Source organism: Phyllosticta capitalensis (assembly GCF_038381095.1).
Source record: "Phyllosticta capitalensis strain CBS 128856 chromosome Unknown BKA78scaffold_3, whole genome shotgun sequence".
Taxonomy (NCBI): domain Eukaryota; kingdom Fungi; phylum Ascomycota; class Dothideomycetes; order Botryosphaeriales; family Phyllostictaceae; genus Phyllosticta; species Phyllosticta capitalensis.
This window is the reverse complement of record NW_027117441.1, coordinates 1,134,521-1,156,131: the sequence shown is the minus strand read 5'-3', so window position 1 is coordinate 1,156,131 and position 21,611 is coordinate 1,134,521. Positions and strand designations below refer to the sequence as shown.

The window sequence follows — 21,611 nt, the reverse complement described above, 5'->3', positions numbered from 1 at the left end:
AGACACATGTAAGACATACCAAGACAAAAACCACAACGGCTTGGTCTCGCGGACAACAGGTCGAAGATTTCCGCCAGCGTCGAAGGTCCATTTCAGCCTCAGGAAATAAAATTAACCAATCAACCTCGAATACAGCGCCACAGCCAACCCGTCGGCGCCACTGCAGGGCGACGTATTCCTTGGCACTCTGGGGACAGCGATTGATTGAGAGTCACAGGTTGACTGGTTGTCCGTGTCGCTGCAGTTGGTTTCACTTAACGGACCGTACCGTTCGCCAAATTACCACTTCCGGAAGATCATACCAAACGGCTCTCGGGCACATCTTTTATCAGCATCTGCAGCACCAGACAACCACACGACGCCGAACGTGTCGTCCAGGACCCATTCCACGACTCACCTCAGTAGAGATAGACAGGAGATACGGCCGCATCAGCAGACCCTCGAGTCAACACCATTCGTATCAAGGCATCCATCTTGCTCGCAACCGAGAGCCACCGCCAAGCACTACGGAACCATGCCCAGCCCTACACCCAGCGCCTCGGCCGCCGCAGCGGCGCGCAACCGCTCACATCCGCCGCATCCCTTTTCGCTGAATCTTTTCTCGACCCGCAACGATGTCGCTGCCGCATGCATCGCTTTGTTGGATCCATTGCGCGCAGGCGCTTCGCCAGGTGGTGCACTCATCCGCGTGGGCGCCAGCGGTACAAGATTCGATGAGACGGCAGCGCAAGGCGAAGGGTTTGCGCGTCCGCTGTGGGGACTTGCGCCGTTGCTGGCAGGGGGCTTTCAGTGGGAGGGGGCGGAAGTTTGGATCAGGGGGTTGATCAATGCAACCGACCCAGAGTCTGAAGAGTTCTGGGGCTACATGGAGGACAAAGACCAGCGAATGGTAGAGGCGTGTCCTATTGGATTTGCGTTGGCGATTGCGGGGGATGCATTTTGGAAGCAGCTGGACGAACATCAGAAGAAGAATGTCGCGGCGTATTTGGGGAGTATGAATGACAAGGACATGCCGAATACGAACTGGTATGTTGCTTTTGTTCTGCTGTCTTTTCTCTTTGTGATTTCCTTGAGAAGTGGGGTTTTCTTGCCAAGGTGCCGTTCACAACTGCCCCCTGAACCCCTGAGGAAGGGGTAAACTCCAAAAAACCTCTCGGGTCTCCAATGAACCATTGGCCGGTCCCTGGAAGCCCTGAATGCTCGAGTTTTCTTCTGTCAGCCTACTTGATGCGGAGAGCATCGAAATCGTGGGCGAGTCTTTCCTGTCCTGATTCGCAACCACTGACACCACTCAACTTAGGCTCTGGTTCCGCGTGTTTGCAAACCTTGGCCTAGCACACAACGGAGCCGCCTACTCGTCTTCGCAAATCGAGCGTGACCTAGTTCAACTAAACACCTTCTACAGAGGATCCGGCTGGTCCAACGATGGGCCCGCTGGGTACACGCAAATGGACTACTACAGCGGATCGTACGCAATCCAATACCTGCAGCTGCTGTACGCCAAGCTTGCCGGATCTCAAGACCCAGCACGAGCAGAGGAGTTCAAGGAGCGAGCACGCGCGTACGCCGTCGACTTTGCGTACTACTTCGATGCAAGTGGCGCAGCCATTACTTTCGGGCGCAGTTTGACATATCGGTTCGCGATGGCGGCGTTCTGGTCGTCGGTGGCGTTTGCCGATGTCGAGCTGCCTGCGCCGTTGAATTGGGGCGTTGTGAAGGGCATGTTGTTGAGGAACCTGCGCTGGTGGAGCCAGCAAGAGCACATATTCCAGCCAAACGGCATGCTGAACATTGGCTACTCTTACCCAAACACGTACCTCGCTGAGAACTACAACTCGCCCGGTTCGCCATACTGGTGCATGCTGGTCTTCGCCGTGCTTGCGCTGCCGGCGTCTCATCCCTTCTGGACTGCGACAGAGGAGCCGCATCCCGCTGAGCTTGGCCTGCTGTCGCCCATACGCAAGCTTGAGGTTCCTTTGCAGATTGTCAGCTGTAGAGGGGGCCATCATTTCTTGCTCTGCAGTGGTCAGAGCTGCCACTACCCGTTGAAGAACACGCAGGCCAAGTACGGAAAGTTTGCGTACAGCGCCGCGTTTGCGTATAGCGTGTCAACTGGATCGTACACACTGGAACAATTTGTGCCCGAATCCACTCTCGCTCTTTCTGATGACGGTGGTGAGATTTGGAAGATGAGGAGGGAGGTTTTGGATGCGCGGTTCGAGGAGCATGACGGACTGCCCGTCTTGGTCAGCGCGATGAAGCCGTGGTCAGATGTCAAAGTTGACACATGGTTGATACCGCCTGCTGAGCGCAATCCGTACTGGCACTTGAGAGCCCACCGCATCGAAAGTAAGAGGGCAGTCGACACGGCCGAGGGCGCGTTTGCCGTACATGGGTGCTGGGAGCGCGACGGCAGGACGCTGGGGCCGTTTGACGTGGAGGCGCAAGAAGGCTACAGATGCGAGAAGGAGTCCGTCCTAGCCGTGTCCGAGTCTGGGGCCGTGGGCATGGTGGAGTTGCTCGGCGCCGAAACAGGTCGAAAGGGAAGTATGCTCGAGGCGGATGCCAACTCCAACCTGGTCGACCCAAGGACATTGCTGCCCATCCTGAGCAGTGCGCTGAATGCTGGAGATACAAAGTGGTTTGTGACGGCAGTGTTTGCCATACCGGACCAGAGCGTGCCGCAGTGGAAAGAGATTTATGAAGAGCATTGGAACAAGAAGCCCTCGGTGCCGGCATGGTTGCTAGATCTCATCAAAGCTGATCAGCAAATCTCTCAGTAGGCAATATTCACAACAGCCAGTTGAAGGCGTAATACAGTTTCCTAGACTATTTGAGGGCCCATTCTAGAATAGACTAGAAATCACAAATTGAGAAATTCAAAGAAGAAGGCGGCGGCTTGACTCAAGTTGAAAGCTGGGGTATCTCTAGATGAAGTACAAGGATGACAGACACCCACCCTAGCCGGATGCGTAATAAAAGGGGAGACAGACTACAGGTAGGGGAGTAAAAAGATACGACGCTAAGCTTGCTGATGAAAAAGAAACCAGATGATGACTGAAACGCCCTCCTGTCTCATTTGAAGACACTCCACTACCAAAACAACCAAGAAGACCCAAAAGACTGACATATGTATGAGATAGAGATGAGAGATAAAAACGAACGTGTCCAAAACGTCGACATCACCAAAGGATTGATCAGACATTAGGAAATTCAGTAGTGCTGGTTGGTGAAGTAGTCCGGGGGAGGCTTGATCTCCACGGCGCTGTCGCGATTCCACGCGGGAAGGAGTGAACCTCCACTCCGTACTTCTTCTTCTTCAGACTCAGAGTCCGACTCGATTCGGTCTTCTTTTGTCAATACGCGACCGCCAAGCTTGACGTCGCTTACGCGGATCTGGTGATCCAGCGCCTTTTTCCCTTCTTTTATCATCATCTCCGTAGCCGTCAGGCACCGCTTAAGGCTCTGATTCATTTTTTGACTGTCAATGAGTATCTCGCGGTGTTTCGTGAGATCGAGTTGGAGTCGTTTTTGGTCCTGGAGGCGATGCTTGGCATCTCTTTCGGCTAATGCATTCGGAGTGAGAGCGCCCTCGTCGGTTGAGGATTCGCTGGAAAATTCGTCACCATCATTTCCGCTGTTGGAATCTTCGTCGCTTTCGTCCTCGGAACCCTCAAGGCCAAGCAAATCATCAAAATCATTTGCCTCGCCTTCGTTAAGAGAAGAAAGCATGGAAGATCTATTCGTTCCAGCGGAAGGTATGCGACCAGCTCTGCTTAGTCGCCGAAATCTTTTGAGCTCAGACTTTTGTTTCCGGACCTCGCGTTCTAGCTGCCGGTTGATTGCCAAAAGGGACGAGTTGCTGATCTCTAGATCCAAGACCTTTCTCTCCCTTCTTGCATTTGCGGCAAGCTCATTCATTTTTTGAAGTGGATTTTGCGCCGAGTCAGAGTCGGCAGTCACAGAGGAAGGACTTTGAGGAAGAGAAAGAGGCGATTGCAAGCCAGTGTGCTGCTCCTTACCACCAAGGCTTCCATTGCGCCCGTGTGCAGGAATACCACCTGAATGTATCGTCGAGGGAGATATCACATCAAGTTGAAATCCACCAGGCGAGGCCTCTTCAAGAGTACTCGATATGGACCGCCTTGTCGTGGTTGCAGAGTCGATTGAAGATAGACTCGGACTCTTTCCATGGCGAGCCGCGCCCCCATTCTGCTCACCGCTCCATCTCCGTTGGTTGCCTGGTTTTGCGCTGACGTCGGAATTGGAAAACGTCGAAATCTCTGAGGGGGCACGCCGTGCCGCATTTGGCCTTGGAGTCCCCCTTCCATTCGGCCAGTGTCCAAAGTCCTTGAGCGGCGACGAAGGTTGACCAAAGTGTGGAGGTGTTGCCGATAGCGGAGGCGGTGAGGTCAAGGGTGAGTTGTTCTTCGAATCAGGTATAGTATTTGCGTGGAAGAATTTGGTTTCGACTACGCTGTTTGGACGGCTCCTTTCGAGCCCTAGCGCCGACAACGGCGGTGATGCCATGTATGCAGGGCGGGTGTCATCTCTGCCCTTTTCCCCACTTGGATTAAAGGTGTTTGGTTTTTTGACAGGCGGGGCGCTGGTGGGTTCTTGGGAGCGGACGGCGCTGGCGTGGAAAAACTTGGAGTCCCTATCACTAACGCCAATTTCGCTGTTTGGACGGGAGCGTACCCGCGCAGAGGGATTGGCCAATCGTGGACCACTCTCAGACATGCCCGCGCTGCTCACAACAGACCTTGGTCTGGAGGGAGTGCCCCCATAGCCCAATGTAGGAGTGCTTCTGGGAGCATCGGCGAGACGGGGACCGCTAGGGGTATCTGGTGTGCCCGAGGGGGTAGAGTGGTTGCTCCCGGTCCTTGACCGCCTCGCGGACGAGCGGGGCGTCACATTTGCGCTGAGAGAGTCTTCGGCGGACCTTGGATTGGAACTCGTGGTCGACAAGGCGGAGCGATTCGAGGAGACAGAGAGCGACGGGGTGCTTTGGGTCGAGGCAAGTTTTGGAGTGAGGGGCGTTTTAGCGGTGCGGGAGGACGCAAGGGTCGGCCGAAGGGTCCTGCCATTGCTGCCGGCGGCGTTGAACCTGTCGGGCAGTGGCATGGTTCGGGAGGATGTTGGTGGAGCGGAGGAGAATCGGTCTACAGGATGCCAGGAGGAACGACGCGCACATTGGACATATTCGACGGTATTTGGGGGTGGCGGGCGAGGGCTTGGAGGAGGCCGGCTTGTGGTTGTTTTGGTGTTGCTGGGCGGGCCCGAAGTTGGAACGGAGCGGCGGATGCGGTGATGACGATGCGACGACGTGACCGACAGAAGGAAAACAACGCGACTTGCGATGCGTGGCGCAACAACCGGGGGTTTGGTGAAGAATTCGGCTCCGCGACGACGGCGACGGGATGGACATGCAGAACAGTCAGTCAGTGGTTGCTAAATTGGCATCCCTCCCTGCCGTGGGGTGACTTGGCCGTCCGTCCTGTGGCTGACGCCGCAACGCGTGCCGCGCGCTCTCTGTGCTCCTCTACTCCCAAACACCCGTATTCGCCCTCGCCATGATCCCCGCCCTCTTCAACATCACTTCGACATGAGCCATGAGCCGCCTGCCGGCCCAGACCCAGCGCAGACATCGCCCTCCGACCCGTCGCAAGCCCCCGACGAATCTGCGCATCCTCCCGACGACCAGCGCGACCTCCACTACTCCCTGAAGCACCACCTGTTAGGCCCTTCATTGCAAAAGAGTGGCCAGGATGGTGTCGATCAGAAAAAGGCCCGCTCCCTTGTTTAATCCCTCCTTCTGCGCTCAACAGGGGCTGACGCCGCGCAGGTAGCCGAAATCATCTACAATGCCTCCAAAGGCTCCAAGTACTTCAACAACGAAGAGTCAAAGGACAAGGTCCTTACCGAGAAGATCGCCCGTACTCTTGAGCGGAAGCGCCAACTCGAACGTCTAGACCTCTCTCACGATCGTCGCCGTGCGGACGACTACATTGCCGAGCTCGAGCTTAGCCGAGACCTCTCTCAAACGATTGTGCACATTGACTGCGACGCCTTTTATGCCGCCGTCGAGGAATTGGATAGACCAGAGCTGAAAGATGTTCCGTTCAGTGTCGGCAAAGGGGTCCTGACTACGTGTAATTATCATGCCCGGAAGTTCGGATGTCGTAGTGGCATGGCTGGATTCATCGCCATGAAGCTGTGCCCCCAGCTTATTTGCCTGCCGATGAATTTTGACAAGTATGGCAAGAAAGCAAACGAGGTGCGGGAGGTCCTTGCGGTTTACGACCCCCGCTTTGAATCTGCCTCCATCGATGAAGCATATCTCAACATCACCAAGTATTGCGAAGAGCACGGAATGACCCCTGAGGATGCCGTCCAGCAGATGCGCCGGGAAGTCCACGAAAAAACGAAGATCACGGTGTCTGCTGGGATTGCCGCAAACGCGAAACTGGCCAAGATTGCTTCCAATAAAAACAAGCCCAATGGACAATTCCTTATTCCAAGTGACCGGGCCAGTATCATGGCTTTTATGAAGGACATGCCTGTCCGCAAAGTCAACGGAGTCGGCAGGGTGTTTGAAAGAGAGCTCCAGTCGATCGGCGTGGAAACATGCGGCGACATTTACGAGCACCGTGCAATCTTGCCTCGACTCTTTGGCGACAAAGCTTCGAACTTTTTGTTGCAAACCTATCTAGGAATAGGCAGGACGAAAGTTGCGCCAGCTGAGGAGTCAGAGAGGAAGAGCGTCGGCACAGAATCAACATTCAAGGATATGAAGTCAAAGGATGAGCTTCACGAAAAACTCCGAAAGACCGCAGATGAACTCCAAGGTGATCTTGAACGGACGCAGTTCAAGGGGCGTACTCTGGTGCTCAAGGTAAAGCTACACACATACGAAGTTCTCAGCCGGCAGACCAGTCCTCCTTTTGCAGTCTGGAAAGCAGATGATCTGTACAAGTACTCGCTCCCAATGCTCGTCAAGCTTGAAAAGGAGATTCCCAACATGACGCTTCGGCTCATGGGCCTGCGCGTGACGCACTTGGTCTCAATGAAGAAGCCCGGAATTGACGAGTTCTTTGGCCTTGCTAAACGCACTACTACGCCCGAGTCGACTGCCCCCGCTGGACCCAGTAGGGACACACGTCCGACAGTTCCCGAAGATGATGGCGAATGGGAAGTGTGGCCCGAGGCAGAGTTCGAGGAAGCCGCACGCCAAGAGCGCGAAGACGAGTTTGCTGAGACGCTTCGTCTGAGCCAACAGCAAGAACGTGATGAACAGGAGCACAGCCAAGCAATGGAGGCCTCCTCGCCCACATTGAAACATGGACGCCAGCCCAACGCCGCCGCCGTTGAAAAGGTGGCACAGGAACAAGAGCAATTCTGGGACTGTCCCATTTGCGCGCGGCCGCAGCCGGCCAACGACCGTGCCCTTAATGAGCACATTGACTTCTGTCTCTCGCGCGACGCCATTCGCGAAACAGTCCGGGAGGCGAATGCGGAGGGAACGCCGCAGCCGCAAGAGGCGTCAGCATCGCCACAACCAGCCTCAACCACACCAACAGAGGCAAAGGATGTCTTTGGGGTTATGGCTGCCGGGACAGGAGCTGGTGGTGTAGGGATAGGGTCAAATGGGAAGAGAAAAAGAGGGCGACCAAGGGCGGATGGCTTGGGACAAGGCCAGAGCCAGAGAGGGAACAAGAAAGCTTTCTTTGGATGATGTGGCGCCAGCATGCACACAACAAGCATGCGGGGCTAGGAATTATTGATTGAAGGGCAATGGACATTGGACAGTATGCGGCTTTCAGGGCAAGCGGCCGCCGCTGCTCGCGCACGTGGTCATCGAAAAAAGAAAGGCTTGGTGGTCGACGACGTTATCGAATGTCCTGCGCATGACCCTAATTATGGCCCAACTTCCACCATTCTCAGGAATAGAGTTGTAGCGCTTCGAGTTGCCGAAGCTGAAAATGCTGCAAACCTCATGCTGCTTGGATGCGCCGGCAATGTGCTCTGTCGTTTGTCTCGCTCGACGAGATGTCCAGCCTGCCCTTCCTCATGCCTGAATTCGGTGCTCCTCTCTGCTGTTGGTGCCTCCTCTCCGGCCCCTCAAGGTTGCTGCTTGAAGACCTGTCGACCAGCTGAACCATCATCGCCGGCACCATAACCGTCCCGTTCTTCCGCTTTCTTGTTTTCAGCCTCAAGCTCCGTCAACATCTCCTCGATCTGTGGTCACATTTCAGCGTCAAAAACAGCACATCGTGTTCAGTAGCATTTCCACCTTTGCGTCAACGATCTCTCCGGGGCTCATGCCGACCCAGCGCTTCTTCTCCTCCGCCTCGCGCTCGCGCGCCTTTTCCAAGAGCCGCCGCGCCTTCTTGAGATGAGCGCTATAGAAGCCGGCGGAAACAGGGCTGGCGCTGTCAAGGCCCCTTAGGTACAAGGCGCAGGCCTTCTCGCCATGCTCGCTGGACAGGCAGGCATGTTAGCTGTTGGCGCGGGCTTGGACTTTGTGTACTCACACAGCCATGTCGTCTTCGGCGCTCGTCAGCAGCATGTAGCAATGGGCTTTGAGAAGCTCGCTCAGAAGCGGCTCAAGAAGGAGACTGCGGGCCTTCAAGTAGGCCTCTCTTTTCTCGCCGGCCTCGAAGCGACCCCATGCTTCGTCGCAGCGCTGCCTGAGAACGCGACCGAGATCTTGCTGTTGGGCCATTGTGGGGCGAGACGGTGACAGGAAAGGATGATGGAGGTCAGATTGTGGTGTTGGGTAATTTGGTGTTGAGCTGCTCGGGTGGTGAGGTGGTGATGTGGTGGAAGTTGTGGGTGTTAACGGCCTCCACTGAAAAGCGAACGTCTCGGCGGGCGGACGACCTCCCAACACTACTTTTTTGACACACCACGCCTCGAAGATGGATTCCAAAAATTCTATCATGGCAACCTGCTATCGGAAAGCAGTCCCCACGGCACCTACTCGCCAGTCTACTTACGACTAAGGATGACAATTTCTTTCGGCACTGACTGCGGCCTTGTCCACGAGATATGAAGACTTTCTTTCATCCTCTAAGTCGAGGGTATAATGCGCCTACATGTACCCTGGATCCATTACGATGTCGTTGTTCATCTCCTAGAGACGTCCAGTTTCTTTGTGGTGGTAAGTCTCTTCGCCACTCGGACAATTGCTTTCCGCTTATCTTCAACGTGAGGGCTGTTTCCAGCCTTTGCAGCTTGTCCAAACACATCCCAAACCTCCAAGTATCTGGCAGAGGTCGTGCCGATAGCTTGGAACGCATCCGCCATACCCTGACGAGTCTTCAATCTGTCAAGATCAGCCGTCGTGACATGCTCTCCCTGAGTATTGTTGATCATTGCGTGTTGCACGGCAAACCGAACGCAGTACAGCACAAGTGCCCCCAAACCTGCCGCCAGTGCAGTAGCCACGCTCGACCCGGTCAAGAGGCGGCACTTGGACTGTTGCCCATCGAATTCACGGTCTCGAATTACCTTGTCGCCCGGGAACAAGAAGTCAAAGCAAGCCGCACGCACCCACTGATTCGCCTCGCCCGACGCCTTTGCTGCTCCAATCCTAGAGCACATCTCGCTGGCAGCGGGATACGTGGGCGTGCTATCTGCGCCTTGGTCTGGACAAGCGCAAAAGAGGAGGATGTTCTTTCCCGCGGCGACTCTCAAGACTTCCTTGAGCTGTTCGATATGGTCCTTGTTCTCTTCCGTTGTTTCTATCGTCCAGGACATCGAGATGATATCTACGCCCATATCTATGGCAGCACGGACCGCCTATTCGTCCTCAGTCAGTGTTCTGGGTGAAACATTGAGCATGGGAGGCGTACCTGAACAGCACTCTTCGCTGTGATTTGCCTTTTTCCTTGCTCGCTGAGGTGTTCGTCGAGCCTAAACATGTGCAGTTGGACTTTCGGGCATACCCTGCATATCTGATTGGCCATGATGGTACCATGACCAAAATTTGTCGTGAAATACGACGCATAATTCTTTCCGGATTTGTGCTGGCAGAAACTGCGCCCAGCGACGACCTTGTCATTGATTCCCGGCTCGCTGATGTCGTAGCCATCGTCAATTAGCGCCACTTTGACAGGCTTAATAGTCTGCAAGCCTGAATCGTCCAACTGAACGCCTTGAATAAAGTCTGCATATTCCTCCATGCAGGTAATCCATCTATGTTGGTCCTGGGGTTGTTCCAACAAATCGGCTAATCGATCATCAGATCCATTAGCTTTTCGGGACCGCCCATCCGAGTCGATTGTGTACGCGACCCTAATCTCTGGGGGCACGAGCTTCTGATGTAGCGGGATCATTTTACCCATAACTTCAGAGCGCAGCCTTCTGCGATTCTGTATCAATCGTTCTGAGAAGGCATTCAGATTCTCCTTTGTCCGAGCACGTGTTTCGATTTCCTTTGAAAGTAAGTGTCCATCGGACAAACAAAACTAGTGGAAAGGCAAGCCTTTACTTACTTGTGGGTTGTAGAACACGGTGACCTTTGCTAGGTTTTGCAGCTTATTCAACCCCTCAGGCTCACTCCAGCTTCTCAAAACGGCATTGTTACCATTCCAATACAAATTGACTTCTTCTACGCCCTTTGCCGCGTTGAAGATGGTCTCGGAGCTCAGATCCGGCTTTCGCCAGTCCCACAGCTGAATCACTTCGATATCCTGAAGCGCCTTCTCTATGGCCTCTTCACTATGTGATGGTTCACTGCGATCATCGATCGAGAGATTTAGGATTCGGGTGACACCCTTCTTCCGGAGCCATTTGAACACGGTTACGTAGTCTTGTCGGCCCCTCCCATCGGCGACGGTCATTTTCGGAGCGAATTTGGACGACACGACCGGCTTCTCGATCTCAAGGTGTGGAAGTTCCACGTGTTGGAGGGTATCTTCGAACTGAACGTATTTCAGGTTTTCTTCCAAAATTTGCTTGCTCAAGCTGGCTGGGCCATCCACCAAAGAAAAGCAGAAGTCTTTCTCTGGGTTCTATGTCAGAAACGACAAAGCAGGACGATCAACAGACTTACGTTGGATTGAATTGTAGAGGAACGATATGATCTGTTCGTGGTCCCTCTCCGGATTCATCATAAACCGCAACTTCAAGAGATCTCTAATTTCGCTTGCTGATGCCTCAGTAAAGCAGTCCTCCTCTTCACTCTTCTTTTTGTCTTTCGACGGACGTCCCTTGTCGTCAGAAACCCCGGTCGACACTTTCTGAACGGTTGGCGTGGGAACCCGGCGTATTCCCTGCAAAGGAAGTTCTGCAGCATATGTGTTCATTTCGACCTTTTTCCCTTGGACCAATCGACTGGGCAAGTTCAGCGTATTACTTGGCTCTTGCGGTGCCGCATTGCTCTCCAGGTTTTGGTCGATGAGAGCATGTGGTTGCCCCGAAATATCCATTCCTGGCTCTCGGTTCGGATTCCTCCTGGGCCTATGTCTTTCCAGATACTCCAAACGAGTCTTCTCGTGATGTCGATACACCGAGAGCTTGCGAGGATCCGTTTCGAGAATATTTGCCTCGAGCGCCTTATCGCAGGTGTCGACGAGCTTCCTCACAACTTTCACTTGGTTTGGACTGCACCTCTCGTATTCGACCGCAATGTGCAGAGGGTTGTGGCCAGACTGGTTGACTTGACATAGTTTCCTTCCATTGTTGACGCGATCGACGAGGCTTAGAGCGATGTTGCTTCCGCTACCGCGACTACCTTTCATAGCTTCGTGCAAGCAATTGTTCCCTTCCGTGTCAGCATGAAATAGGACGCTATCCACATCGCCTTTGGAGTTGAGAGCATCACACATGATCTCGATAAGTGCCGCGCGCCCCCTCTTTATGGCGGTTTGCAGAGGCGTCTTGCCATTCGTGCCTTTTTTTCGCATCAATTCCAAGTTGAGACCGATGAGGTGATTCACCAGCGGTTTGAGCTTTTCAACGTTGCTTTCCTTGCGCTTCTTGATGGTCAGAAAGTGCAGGAAGTTGTCTCCGTCGTCGTATGTTTGTCTCAGGTCCTCGCCGTGGCTTCTGACTATTTCCTCGAGACTGCGCTTGTGTAATGTCAGGTCCTTGATGATTTTTTCGAATCGGCTTTTGATCTGGTCGTCTTCATCGTCGCTACTGGTCTCACTCAGGTCTTCGCGTCGCCGTCTTCCCGCTTCGGCCATAGTCCGCTCGTTGTGAGTGATTCTCGATGCCATCTGTGTGCGATAAAGTCATTCGACGACTGCTCAAAATTTGGTTAGTTTTTCATTCCCTCGGTAAAAGGTGGAGTTTTGAGATGGACATTTTCAGCCTCGTCATTTAGCTGCTAATAAACAAGTATTCAGAATCGGAAATGTTTGCCGAGGAGTATTGGTGGCACACAAGATGACTAGAAGATGCTTGCATGATGGCACAAAGGGGTCCATTTTGATTGGTCTTCTTCTGCCACACCATGACCTCTCAGCCTCATCACCAAGGCTGTATTACTGGCGTTCAGCGCCACTTTCCCTGGCCCCCAAACGTGGCCCCGTTTCCAGAACGGAAGGTCGGATGCGCGTTGCAAAGAAAGCCTGGGAGGAAGAATGACTGATTTGGCTTTCCATCGACCGCACAATCGTTTCTGCCAGTATGTTCACTCATCCGCTGCTTGAGGACTAAATTAAGACCGATCACAGGATCTTGCACTCATTCGCGCTTCGTTAATCATGGATGCAGTTGTCGATTTATCCAAAAGTCAATCCGAAGTATCAGACGGTTGTGATGATGAGGACTCGATTTTCGACATTGGCCTCAATCCCGCCGGTGACGAAGGCAGCAGCTTTCGCACGCAAAACGACCCTGCGGCGCCATATCAGCGAGGGAACCTGATTGAGCGCAGAGGCGCCATTGATATCCGCTGCACTTGCTTGGATGTTATCCATGGTCTACTGACCCCCGAGAATTTTGAGGAATTGGCGACCTTGATCGTGCTCAAATTCAACTTCGACAGCCGCAGACGGGCACGGCGTATTGCGACTGCAAATATCAAAATCGAGTTCTCCAGCAGCGAGCCGAATTATTCCGGCCCGGAGGTCCTCAAAATCGCACCCTTCGGAAGCATGGCAATGGTGCCGACAACAGCGCAGAAGGAGGAAAAGCGCATCGCCAGCTTTACGCTCGGCGCGCCCCCTCTCGCTGGCTTCCAGGCAGGCACTGAGCTTGGATGGGAAAGAGCCGTCACTTCAGAGACCATGGATCAAACAAGGATCATCGGGTCGGTTGATCTCAGGGGCCGCAATTATGGCCCACCAAACTCCATTTCATGGACACTCCTCGAGAACGAGACTCAAGCCACGGGAGTTCCAACAATCATGCGCACGGCGATCCTTCTCAAAAGACGCAACGAAGCGAAGTTCCAGTGCACTGTAAAGATCGACGCAAAGGTTGACTGGAAGAGTTCTCTTGGTAGAATGATTGGGGCGAAGCCCAAGGACGATCCGGTCTTGTTTGACCCGGAATTGGATCCTACGAATCGACTGCAGACCTACGACGTCCTTAATATTGCGGCTGTTGATCTGGAGGAGATCGCTGGTGTCTCATTCATGAAGGTATATGATGAGCCCATCAGCAATGTGTGATCTTCGACATCCTACCGATCCGCTCTCGCTCTTAGTGTTGAGCAAATGTGCTAAATTCTATAATTTGCGTACATTTCATAGGCAAGTCCGGCTTTCATATTGCCCGGCTGCAAGAGCTTTCCAGGATTCCATTTTGGTCGGCGACACCGATATCTGGTGCCGCAAGATCGGCATCAATGTATCACATGAGTAACGATGACTTGCGCTTCTGTCCAATTCTCCATTGTTCACATGATCGCAAAGCCAAGGATAAGCTGTGCGAACACTGCAAGTAAGCGCATGAAGGTGGTGCAAACTAGGAAGTTGGCCCCGAGAAAATTTTGGGGTGGCTTGCAGCTGCGGCGTTGGTGTATCTCAGCTTATGAATTGATCCTGCTGGACAGAACCATCCCCCTTCCACCTTATTCTGCCCTGCCTACCAAGCACGCATTCGAAAATTTTGCAGCATCGGACAGTATCTACTCAATTTTTGGTCGGAAGAGCGATTGCTACTCAGAAAGTTTGGTGATACCGCTGTGCCAACACACATCAAAGCTCGAGGTAAAAAGACAGCGGCAGAGGCTTTCAAGGCAACCAAGACAAAGTTCAATGTTCAAAGTCGATGGTGCACGTGACGTAGTCGAGTTTGATCTATCGGCGAGATCAAGTTCTTTACTGCGCAGCGATGGAGGAAGCCCAGGATGACTCCCTGTGTGCCTACGGGCTCGACGGGATGACTGAAAAAATGGTTGCTGGCGAAATTGAGTAAGCTTCCTTTCTTGCCCGCTTGTTCTGTTGACTGACTTGTTCTTCTCTCCAATAAAGTTGTGTGACAGTTCATGGACTACATGGCGATCGGAGACACAGTTGGAAAGCGCAAGATTCACAGGAAACGAACATGATTTCGGAAATAGCTGGAGAGAACGCTCGTATCCTGAAATTTGGCTTCGATGCGCTCCAAATGGAAGACGGTGTCTATTGCGCAAATGGAATCGCTCGAGAAGCTACTAAGCTATTGGACCAGCTCACGGAAGCAAGAAAGGGTCTGTCACCTGTAAGTCAATCACAATTCAGTCTTGCATAGAGAGCCTCAAGCTGATGATAGCAAGAGCACATTTCGGACCATCGTGTTTGTTGCCCATGACATTGGAGGGTCAATAGTCCAGCAAGTCAGAGAATTCACTCAATCTGCAAGGAGGACATCTGACCATCGTAGGCCCTCTATCAAGCTGGACTGGCTCCCAACCAAAATGACATACTTTCATGCACAAAACTTCTGGTATAGGAACCTTGACCACAGAACCACGCTCGAATTCAAGGCTTACAGAAAATAGGTCCTCTTTGGCTGCCCGCAACGAATTCACAGCCTACAAGATATGGAAGACAGCATGACGCGTCTCGTATTCTCTGGCAGCAAACTGCCGTCGAACGACATACTTTACAGCATCAAATGCCTGGCAAAATCTGTTATGGAGAGCATTGAAGCGTCTGTCGAATCCAAGATCTTACTACGCGCGAATATCGTCACAATTTTTTCTGAAAACAAGAATCCCGCAAGGGTCGGTACTCTTCCCACGCTGATTCCCCCAAAAGATGTTGTTATTGACGAATTCCAACATCTCTAGATTTTCGACGAGTACATGATGACGACCGACCTTGGATGTGAGACCAGAATCGCGATTGATGAAGAACATGCGCGTCTCATCTCTTTATCGAGAGTTAGTGATAAATGGTCTTCACTACGACACAAAATTTCGGATGTCAAGAGAAGCTTTAACTCATGTAAATGGCATTAGGACCAAGATTTATCTCGCAACTCGACTAATGTAGACAGGTGACCCGTCGGATGCAGAAGCCTCCGAGCAAATGGTCTTGAAACACGCATACCAAGATTTTTTGGTGTCCCTCTCTCCAACTTTGGAATCTTACACTACTCCAGACTACCGATGCGGTGGACTACAATGGTTGACTGCACACGAAAAGTTCATGAAATGGCAAAAGAATCCCCACTCCGACATTTTGATCATCGAAAGACCGGAAGCAGAATCTGGCCGTGTCGCAGAGCTCATTTACCGAACCATTTCCGAGAAGTCGGAAAGACTTCCCATAAAGACATTTTTCAGATTTGACAGACATGATGATAGACGCAACAGTCTCCGCGCTTTTGCCGCTCGTGTCGTGGCTGGCTGGGTCACGTCCAACGTATTCCTCGACTCAATTTGGATTCTGGAGTTGACGCGATTCATTGAGCAGCGTGGTTTCACAAATTGGGACCTGCTATCCCTACTTATCAAGATGCGCACATTTGATGCTTGGGAAGAGACCATCTTTATGCTGGACAACGCTGAACAGTGTCATGATTTGGCTCCAATGTTCTGGTCGCACATGGCATATCTATCCGAGACGCGCGATCATCCGTGGAAGTTCATACTTCTTACAGACTCACGGGATCACCTAGTAGATGATTGGGTGATGTCGTGGCCATGCATCAACACATGTACCGACGCAGAGGGACCAATGGAGAGTCATTCAGTTGCAGAGATGAATCTGGATTCCGCAACTGGGAGAGCGGCTGATACGAAAAGCAATCTCGATCTTTTGATTCCAACTCCGGACATTGATCCCTCGACCATCATGGAGAATATATTGCGTGGCCTCTCAGCGGAAAAACAAAAATTTGTGGAAAGGACCATAAGATGGATTACCTTCGCATTTCGACCACTGAGTATCAAGGAACTTGCTTCTGCACTCACTTTTGAAGAGAAATTTGAATCGACCGGGCTGATCGGTACTGGAAATTCCACACCATCCACTCCTTCCAGTCTTATCAAAGATCTCGGCCAATTACTTCAAGGATTGTTCGTAATCAATCACGAAATTCGGTTCTTGAATCCACGACTGCAAGATGTTTTCCGAGAACAAAACAATTTCTGGCACAAGGATGAGCCCCACGAACAGATCGCCAAAATCTGTCTGAAGTATCTTGCGACATCCGACTGCCAGGAATCCTTTAATCGACTTTGCGCAACGCGCCACGGCCCTCTCTCCGTGCCCCTGTTTACACCACAAGACAGCCTGGCGTCATATGCCGCCGAATACTGGCCTCGACACGCCAACCTCGCCATAGGATCGGAAGACATACCTGCGTGCATTGATGAATTCTTCCAAGACGGCGGCGCTTTGCGAGCATGGGAAGAGGCCCGTTGGTTCATGAGTGAGCCGATGACAAGAACCACTCAGTGCTACAAATCGGTCCTACCTTTGTTGTCCTCGACAGGTCTTGAGAGAGTTCCGATCCCACCCAGCAGTGATCATGTCGACAATCGGCATGCTTTGATAGAAGCCACCAGAAACGGAAACCATGAGACTGTCAAGCTCCTGCTCAACTCGGTCGAAGTTGATAGTCAGGCAGCACAGGCCACCCTCCTCGCGGCGTCGACCTTTGCGAACGAAGAGTTCCAAATCGACCTGGTACTCCGGTTTTCATCTCTTGAACAGCTTACTTGGCCTCAGCTTTTGATCCTCCGCGCTTCGTGGCTGGGCCAATATCGGCTTGCCGAGCTCCTTCTTGACCGCGATATTGATCTTGCTATCGATCACGAGACCTTTCTGCAGCAAGGTCCTTTGCATCTGGCAGCTCGAAATGGACATCTCGAAGTGGCTGAGCTCATCATCGGCCATGATCCAAGCCTCGTTCATCAGCGGGCAGACGAACTCTCACCACTCGACTTTGCCGCGCGGTTTGGACATCCAAGTATTGTGAAGCTACTTCTCGACTGCGGCGCAGAAAAGCACGCGTGGACTTCGAAGTCCAACAGACCTCTCTCATCGGCATGCTTTGACGGCAAGCATGCCGCTGCCCGTGTCTTACTTGAGAACGGTGCAGATCCGAACCTTCCTGATCCGAAAGGATTGTGGCCACCGCTGACGGTCGCAGCCGGAGAAGGCTACCTTCGCTGCGTGGACTTGCTTCTCGAATATGAAGCGATTGTTGACACTGAGACAGCCGGAGGCACCCCGCTTTACCAGGCCGTTTCCAACAAAAACACCGATGTGTGCCGGATGCTTTTGGCGCATGGAGCAGATGCCAGCTACTCGGGCGCTTCAGGTCCAGTATTGGCTGTGGCCGCTGGTAAAAACAGTATCGAAATGGTGAAGCTCCTGGTCGAGTATGGAGCTGATGTAAACTTTCGTATCAAAGAAGAGGACTTCACCGCCCTACACCACGCGATTGCCGACTCAGCAAGCATGGAAATCATTGAATTCCTCCTGGAAAAAGGTGCAGATCCAAACCTTCGCACTCCCGAGGAAGCACCCTTATATCATGCTGTTTTCCGAAGAAACGTCGAACTCATTCGCCTGTTGATTGAACAGGGAGCAAACGTGAACATCTTGGCTGGCAAGAGTAATTGGACGCCCCTCCAGGCTGCGTACAAGGATCCGATAATCACCAAGATGCTCCTGGATTCCGGTGCTGAAATCAACGCAATGGCCGAAGACACCGGTCATTCGGCATTGATGCTTGCCGCCATGTTCAACGAACCTGAAGTCGTGGAAATTCTCCTTCAGAACAACGCAGACGTAAACCTTCGAGGTGTATCATCTCAGCACCCCTATCGATATGATTGCACAGCACTGAGCGCGGCAGTCTCCCATGGCCATGTCCAAGTGGCTCGGATGCTGCTCGAAGCAGGTGCAAATGTCAACTACCATGACAAATACTACTCCGTTTTGCGTGATGCAGCCGCAACGAGTGAGGATATGCTACGCACAATTATGGAGTTTCGTCCAGACCTGACCGTGGAAACCGAACCTGGACGTTCAGCTCTGCACTGGCAAACTCTACTGTCCAATGTGAAGATACTTGTTCACGGAGGAATCGAAATCGACCATGTTGATGACTCAGGCGCCACACCACTATGTCATGCTGCGGCACATGGAAACCCGGACGTGGTGCAATTCTTGCTCAAGAAAGGCGCGAGCATAAAGACTTCATCTAAACGAGGCTCCGTACTTCACTGGGCGTGCAGATATGGCTCTCTTGAAACTGTAAAATTGCTGGTAGAAGCAGGCGCCGATGTCCACCGAGTCCATCCTGAGGTCGGCTCCGTCTTGTACGTGGCCTGCGAGCAACCACTACACTCCTCATCAGAGTTTTGGGAAGAAAGTGACCGTAAGGGCAGATCGGTCATTCAATACTTACTGGAAGAGTGCGAAAAAAAGCCAAACATCAATCGAACTGGCGGTCCATTTGGATACCCACTCAGCGCCGCATGCATGATTTGCTCAAGTACGACTGTTGATTTCTTGCTCCAACATGGTGCCAAAATCGACGTCCATGACGAGTTTGGACGCTATCCTATCCATTTAGCTGCGCGCGCGGACAAGGAGAATTTCGAATTGCTCCGCGGGAAAGGAGCGGACTTGTCCTGTCTGGACAAGTCGAGAAGGAACATCCTCCATTTTGCGGTTCAAAGCGGAAGAGCTGACTTAACGAAGAGTGTTCTCAAGGCGACAGATGGGCTGCTCAACGTTACGGATGCTCATGGATGGACACCTTTACACTTCGCAGCAAGAGGATTCGTCCCCTTTCGAAGCCCCTTAAATGCAGGATGGAATGCTGAAGTCATCAAGCTCCTCGTAGAAGAGGGCGCAGACCCGTGGGCTGAAAGTCATGGCGATGGACAAGACTGGTCACCGTTGAGAACAGCACGATACCACGGGGCACCTCAGGAGATCCTCAAAATATTAAGACCGAGAGAGAAGAACACTCAAGATGGAAAGCACTGGGACGAATCACGACACCAGTCGAGAAAGGCAGCTCGTACCAGGGCGTACTGTGACTGTTGCCTGTTTGTAAGTGGCTCGATTTCTTCCGTTGGGGGATTTCTTCGTCAATCAATAATTCTGACATAACTAGGATATCCTGGGTTTTCGGTACAAGTGCTTGGATTGTGACGACTTCGACTTGTGCTATATGTGCATCCGAGATGCTGGAATAGTGCATGCAGGCCATCCTTTTACGGAAATGGGCCCCGAATTCGAACAGGACAACTCCGAGTCATCGGATCACGCGGAAAGCGAAGAGGAATCAGACAATGATGGCGAGTACGACGAAAGCGAGGACACCGACGCGGAAAGCGAAAGGGGAAGTGCCGGTGACGGAAACCCAAGAGGGGAGGACGGAGCCGCAGAGGAAAATCACGAGTGAACTTACTGCGCCCTACTCTGGCCAGTGAATGCAAAAGGTGTCCTTACGCTTGCGTCGTTCTCTTCTCATTCACTGGCTTTCTTTGGCTTGCCTATGACCGTAGTAGCATTTTACCCTATGACACAGTCATTGCCTTAGATGGCTAGCAGCTGGTAGAGCAACCGTGCCAATATCGCAGAGCTTTGTTGTCGTTTCGCTGTTGCAATGGAGATCCGCTGCACTGTTGCTTCATAATCATGACAACAATCTCTCAGCCTATAGAAAGTGTCGTACATACCACAATAAAATCTCCAAAGGCGCTCCTTGATAGACAGCAACACCAACTAATCCACCCATTCGCCGTCGGGGAAATACTCTCCCACCCAACCAACCACACCATCTGTCGCCTGCCTGCCTGCCCAGACGGCAAACTCGGCACGGCTCGTCGCGGTGCGCGTCGCTCCGGGGGACTGGAACCGGCGCTCATCTGCGATAGCGGGTGCGGTTTCCCGCCCGGGACGCCCGCCAGAGCTTGTTTGGCTCCGCTGGCGATAGCGGCGGCGACGGGTTTTGGGTTGTTACTATGTATCTCTTTTGACGAGTGTATTGACATGGAGTCCTCGGAGACACTTGAAAGGAGATCGTGATGAGATGGGACACGACGGACGGCCAAACCTGTCTGAATACTAGGTAGGCTGAGGATGTGAGTGATGGGACAAAAGAACATGGCTTTTGTGTGTCCATCTTTGGCGTGCTGAGGACGTGTTTTGTAAGCAAGACAGTTACCTGCCTGCCGGGCCGGGAACAAGACACCGGATTCAACAAAGCACGCACGTCGTCGGCCTGCTTTGGCAACTATATGGCGTCCCTCGTATTGAAATCGTACCCAATGGCGGTCCTAAGTTGCATGTTACCCATTAGCGCTTTTAGCTTGCACTGAAAATGGAAACTAGATACGTTCAACAGCTGTTCCAGCCGGCAGTCAGCCCACTTCGGAGAACGCGGTGACCGGTGATCCAGAGTGGCAGGCTATGGAAAAGATTTCCTGGAAGAGGAACGGTGGACGATGGATAGACTGCTGCCCCGTCTCGAGAAAGTGCCGGTTGTATGCTTAACCTTGCCGTGGGTCGGCATCTAGTGTTTTTTGATTTCAGTCCGAAAAGGATATCATGACGGTGATTGCTGATCGAAACAGTAACAGGCAAGAAGAGTGCATGCCCAGGAGTAGACCATGCTTGGCGCATTTGTTCCTACCTCACGACGTCACTAACAATCCATCGACGGATTTCGGCGATGCCAGCCAGTTCACTGCACTCACCTCCCCACTAGTTCCGTCCCTGAAGAAACCCGCCTCTTCCCTGTCATCCACCTACCGCAGCTACCCCGCCCCCGCATACTCGACTGCTGCACTGCGCCTCGCCTCGCGCCTGTCTGCGTGAATGCTCGCGTCAGTAATCGATCAAAAATACCCTAAATAAACATTGGCCACTCAGGATCAGCGGGCCATCACAGTACACGGCCACGATCTTGCTAGTCGAACGAGCAGCGTGCCCAAGCAATGTACACGGAGAAGCCTCCTACCGCTATCGAGACAAACAGACTTCCCGCGCATCCGCTCACAAGTGGGATGCTTGGTGCTGGCCGGCGGGGCATTGGCATGGCAGAGCGGCGCGCTGGCGGAGCTAGTTGGTTTGGACGGACGGCTCAGTGCTCGATAACGATTGAGTGCGGGAGAGAAGTGGGAGGGGCGGAGGGCGGGATATAAACTGTGTTGTCTGCTCTAATCATTTGGGTTGGCGAGTTGTTGTGACGAC

General features: G+C 52.7%; 9 protein-coding genes across 9 annotated transcripts; 5 read left to right on the top strand and 4 right to left on the bottom strand.

Moving 5' to 3' along the window:
* Positions 1-514: 514 nt before the first annotated feature.
* Positions 515-2,783, top strand: BKA78DRAFT_350898 (uncharacterized protein; the record flags this gene model as incomplete). Its single annotated transcript, XM_066891063.1, has 2 exons — positions 515-1,026; positions 1,301-2,783. The coding sequence occupies 2 exons, from the start codon at positions 515-517 to the stop codon at positions 2,781-2,783; spliced, it is 1,995 nt and encodes a 664-aa protein (XP_066746420.1).
* A 430-nt stretch (positions 2,784-3,213) lies between these two features.
* BKA78DRAFT_350897 (uncharacterized protein) lies at positions 3,214-5,124 on the bottom strand (the record flags this gene model as incomplete). The annotated part of the gene is made up of 1 exon (XM_066891062.1): positions 3,214-5,124. One exon carries the CDS (start codon positions 5,122-5,124, stop codon positions 3,214-3,216), a length of 1,911 nt encoding a protein of 636 aa, XP_066746419.1.
* Positions 5,125-5,554: 430 nt separating this feature from the next.
* BKA78DRAFT_308694 (uncharacterized protein) lies at positions 5,555-7,967 on the top strand. The gene is made up of 2 exons (XM_066887963.1): positions 5,555-5,788; positions 5,846-7,967. Exons 1-2 carry the CDS (start codon positions 5,606-5,608, stop codon positions 7,733-7,735), a joined length of 2,073 nt encoding a protein of 690 aa, XP_066746418.1. The 5' UTR covers positions 5,555-5,605; the 3' UTR covers positions 7,736-7,967.
* BKA78DRAFT_96776 (uncharacterized protein) lies at positions 7,929-9,074 on the bottom strand. The gene is made up of 3 exons (XM_066894059.1): positions 8,535-9,074; positions 8,294-8,480; positions 7,929-8,238 (listed from the first exon to the last, which is right to left on the bottom strand). Exons 1-3 carry the CDS (start codon positions 8,942-8,944, stop codon positions 8,122-8,124), a joined length of 714 nt encoding a protein of 237 aa, XP_066746417.1. The 5' UTR covers positions 8,945-9,074; the 3' UTR covers positions 7,929-8,121.
* Positions 8,898-10,094, top strand: BKA78DRAFT_96531 (uncharacterized protein). Its single transcript, XM_066894056.1, has one exon. It carries the CDS (start codon positions 9,052-9,054, stop codon positions 9,832-9,834), a length of 783 nt encoding a protein of 260 aa, XP_066746416.1. The 5' UTR covers positions 8,898-9,051; the 3' UTR covers positions 9,835-10,094.
* Positions 9,784-12,507, bottom strand: BKA78DRAFT_308687 (uncharacterized protein). The gene is made up of 3 exons (XM_066887962.1): positions 11,060-12,507; positions 10,500-11,011; positions 9,784-10,439 (listed from the first exon to the last, which is right to left on the bottom strand). Exons 1-3 carry the CDS (start codon positions 12,225-12,227, stop codon positions 9,819-9,821), a joined length of 2,301 nt encoding a protein of 766 aa, XP_066746415.1. The 5' UTR covers positions 12,228-12,507; the 3' UTR covers positions 9,784-9,818.
* Positions 12,508-14,026, top strand: BKA78DRAFT_308686 (uncharacterized protein). Its single transcript, XM_066887961.1, has 2 exons — positions 12,508-12,637; positions 12,687-14,026. Exon 2 carries the CDS (start codon positions 12,717-12,719, stop codon positions 13,626-13,628), a length of 912 nt encoding a protein of 303 aa, XP_066746414.1. The 5' UTR covers positions 12,508-12,637; positions 12,687-12,716; the 3' UTR covers positions 13,629-14,026.
* BKA78DRAFT_308670 (ankyrin repeat-containing domain protein) lies at positions 14,027-20,212 on the top strand. The gene is made up of 7 exons (XM_066887960.1): positions 14,027-14,661; positions 14,717-14,776; positions 14,824-14,886; positions 14,942-15,166; positions 15,233-15,389; positions 15,442-19,463; positions 19,528-20,212. The coding sequence occupies exons 1-7, from the start codon at positions 14,506-14,508 to the stop codon at positions 19,816-19,818; spliced, it is 4,974 nt and encodes a 1,657-aa protein (XP_066746413.1). The 5' UTR covers positions 14,027-14,505; the 3' UTR covers positions 19,819-20,212.
* On the bottom strand, positions 19,901-20,720 carry BKA78DRAFT_96591 (uncharacterized protein). The gene has a single exon (XM_066894058.1). The coding sequence runs from the start codon at positions 20,522-20,524 to the stop codon at positions 20,069-20,071; it is 456 nt and encodes a 151-aa protein (XP_066746412.1). The 5' UTR covers positions 20,525-20,720; the 3' UTR covers positions 19,901-20,068.
* Between the last annotated feature and the right edge of the window lie 891 nt (positions 20,721-21,611).

Coding starts and splice junctions, on each gene's coding strand:
- BKA78DRAFT_308694 (XM_066887963.1), top strand. CDS start 5,606: ATGAGCCATGAGCCGCCTGCCGGCCCAGACCCAGCGCAGACATCGCCC. Junction 5,789..5,845: donor ATGGTGTCGATCAGAAAAAG/GCCCGCTCCCTT, acceptor GACGCCGCGCAG/GTAGCCGAAATCATCTACAA.
- BKA78DRAFT_96776 (XM_066894059.1), bottom strand. CDS start 8,944: ATGATAGAATTTTTGGAATCCATCTTCGAGGCGTGGTGTGTCAAAAAA. Junction 8,481..8,534: donor GCCGAAGACGACATGGCTGT/GTGAGTACACAA, acceptor CTGCCTGTCCAG/CGAGCATGGCGAGAAGGCCT. Junction 8,239..8,293: donor GAGAGATCGTTGACGCAAAG/GTGGAAATGCTA, acceptor ATGTGACCACAG/ATCGAGGAGATGTTGACGGA.
- BKA78DRAFT_96531 (XM_066894056.1), top strand. CDS start 9,052: ATGAAGACTTTCTTTCATCCTCTAAGTCGAGGGTATAATGCGCCTACA.
- BKA78DRAFT_308687 (XM_066887962.1), bottom strand. CDS start 12,227: ATGGCATCGAGAATCACTCACAACGAGCGGACTATGGCCGAAGCGGGA. Junction 11,012..11,059: donor CCTCTACAATTCAATCCAAC/GTAAGTCTGTTG, acceptor CATAGAACCCAG/AGAAAGACTTCTGCTTTTCT. Junction 10,440..10,499: donor CCGTGTTCTACAACCCACAA/GTAAGTAAAGGC, acceptor TTACTTTCAAAG/GAAATCGAAACACGTGCTCG.
- BKA78DRAFT_308686 (XM_066887961.1), top strand. CDS start 12,717: ATGGATGCAGTTGTCGATTTATCCAAAAGTCAATCCGAAGTATCAGAC.
- BKA78DRAFT_308670 (XM_066887960.1), top strand. CDS start 14,506: ATGATTTCGGAAATAGCTGGAGAGAACGCTCGTATCCTGAAATTTGGC. Junction 14,887..14,941: donor TTTCATGCACAAAACTTCTG/GTATAGGAACCT, acceptor TACAGAAAATAG/GTCCTCTTTGGCTGCCCGCA. Junction 19,464..19,527: donor ACTGTGACTGTTGCCTGTTT/GTAAGTGGCTCG, acceptor TGACATAACTAG/GATATCCTGGGTTTTCGGTA.
- BKA78DRAFT_96591 (XM_066894058.1), bottom strand. CDS start 20,524: ATGTTCTTTTGTCCCATCACTCACATCCTCAGCCTACCTAGTATTCAG.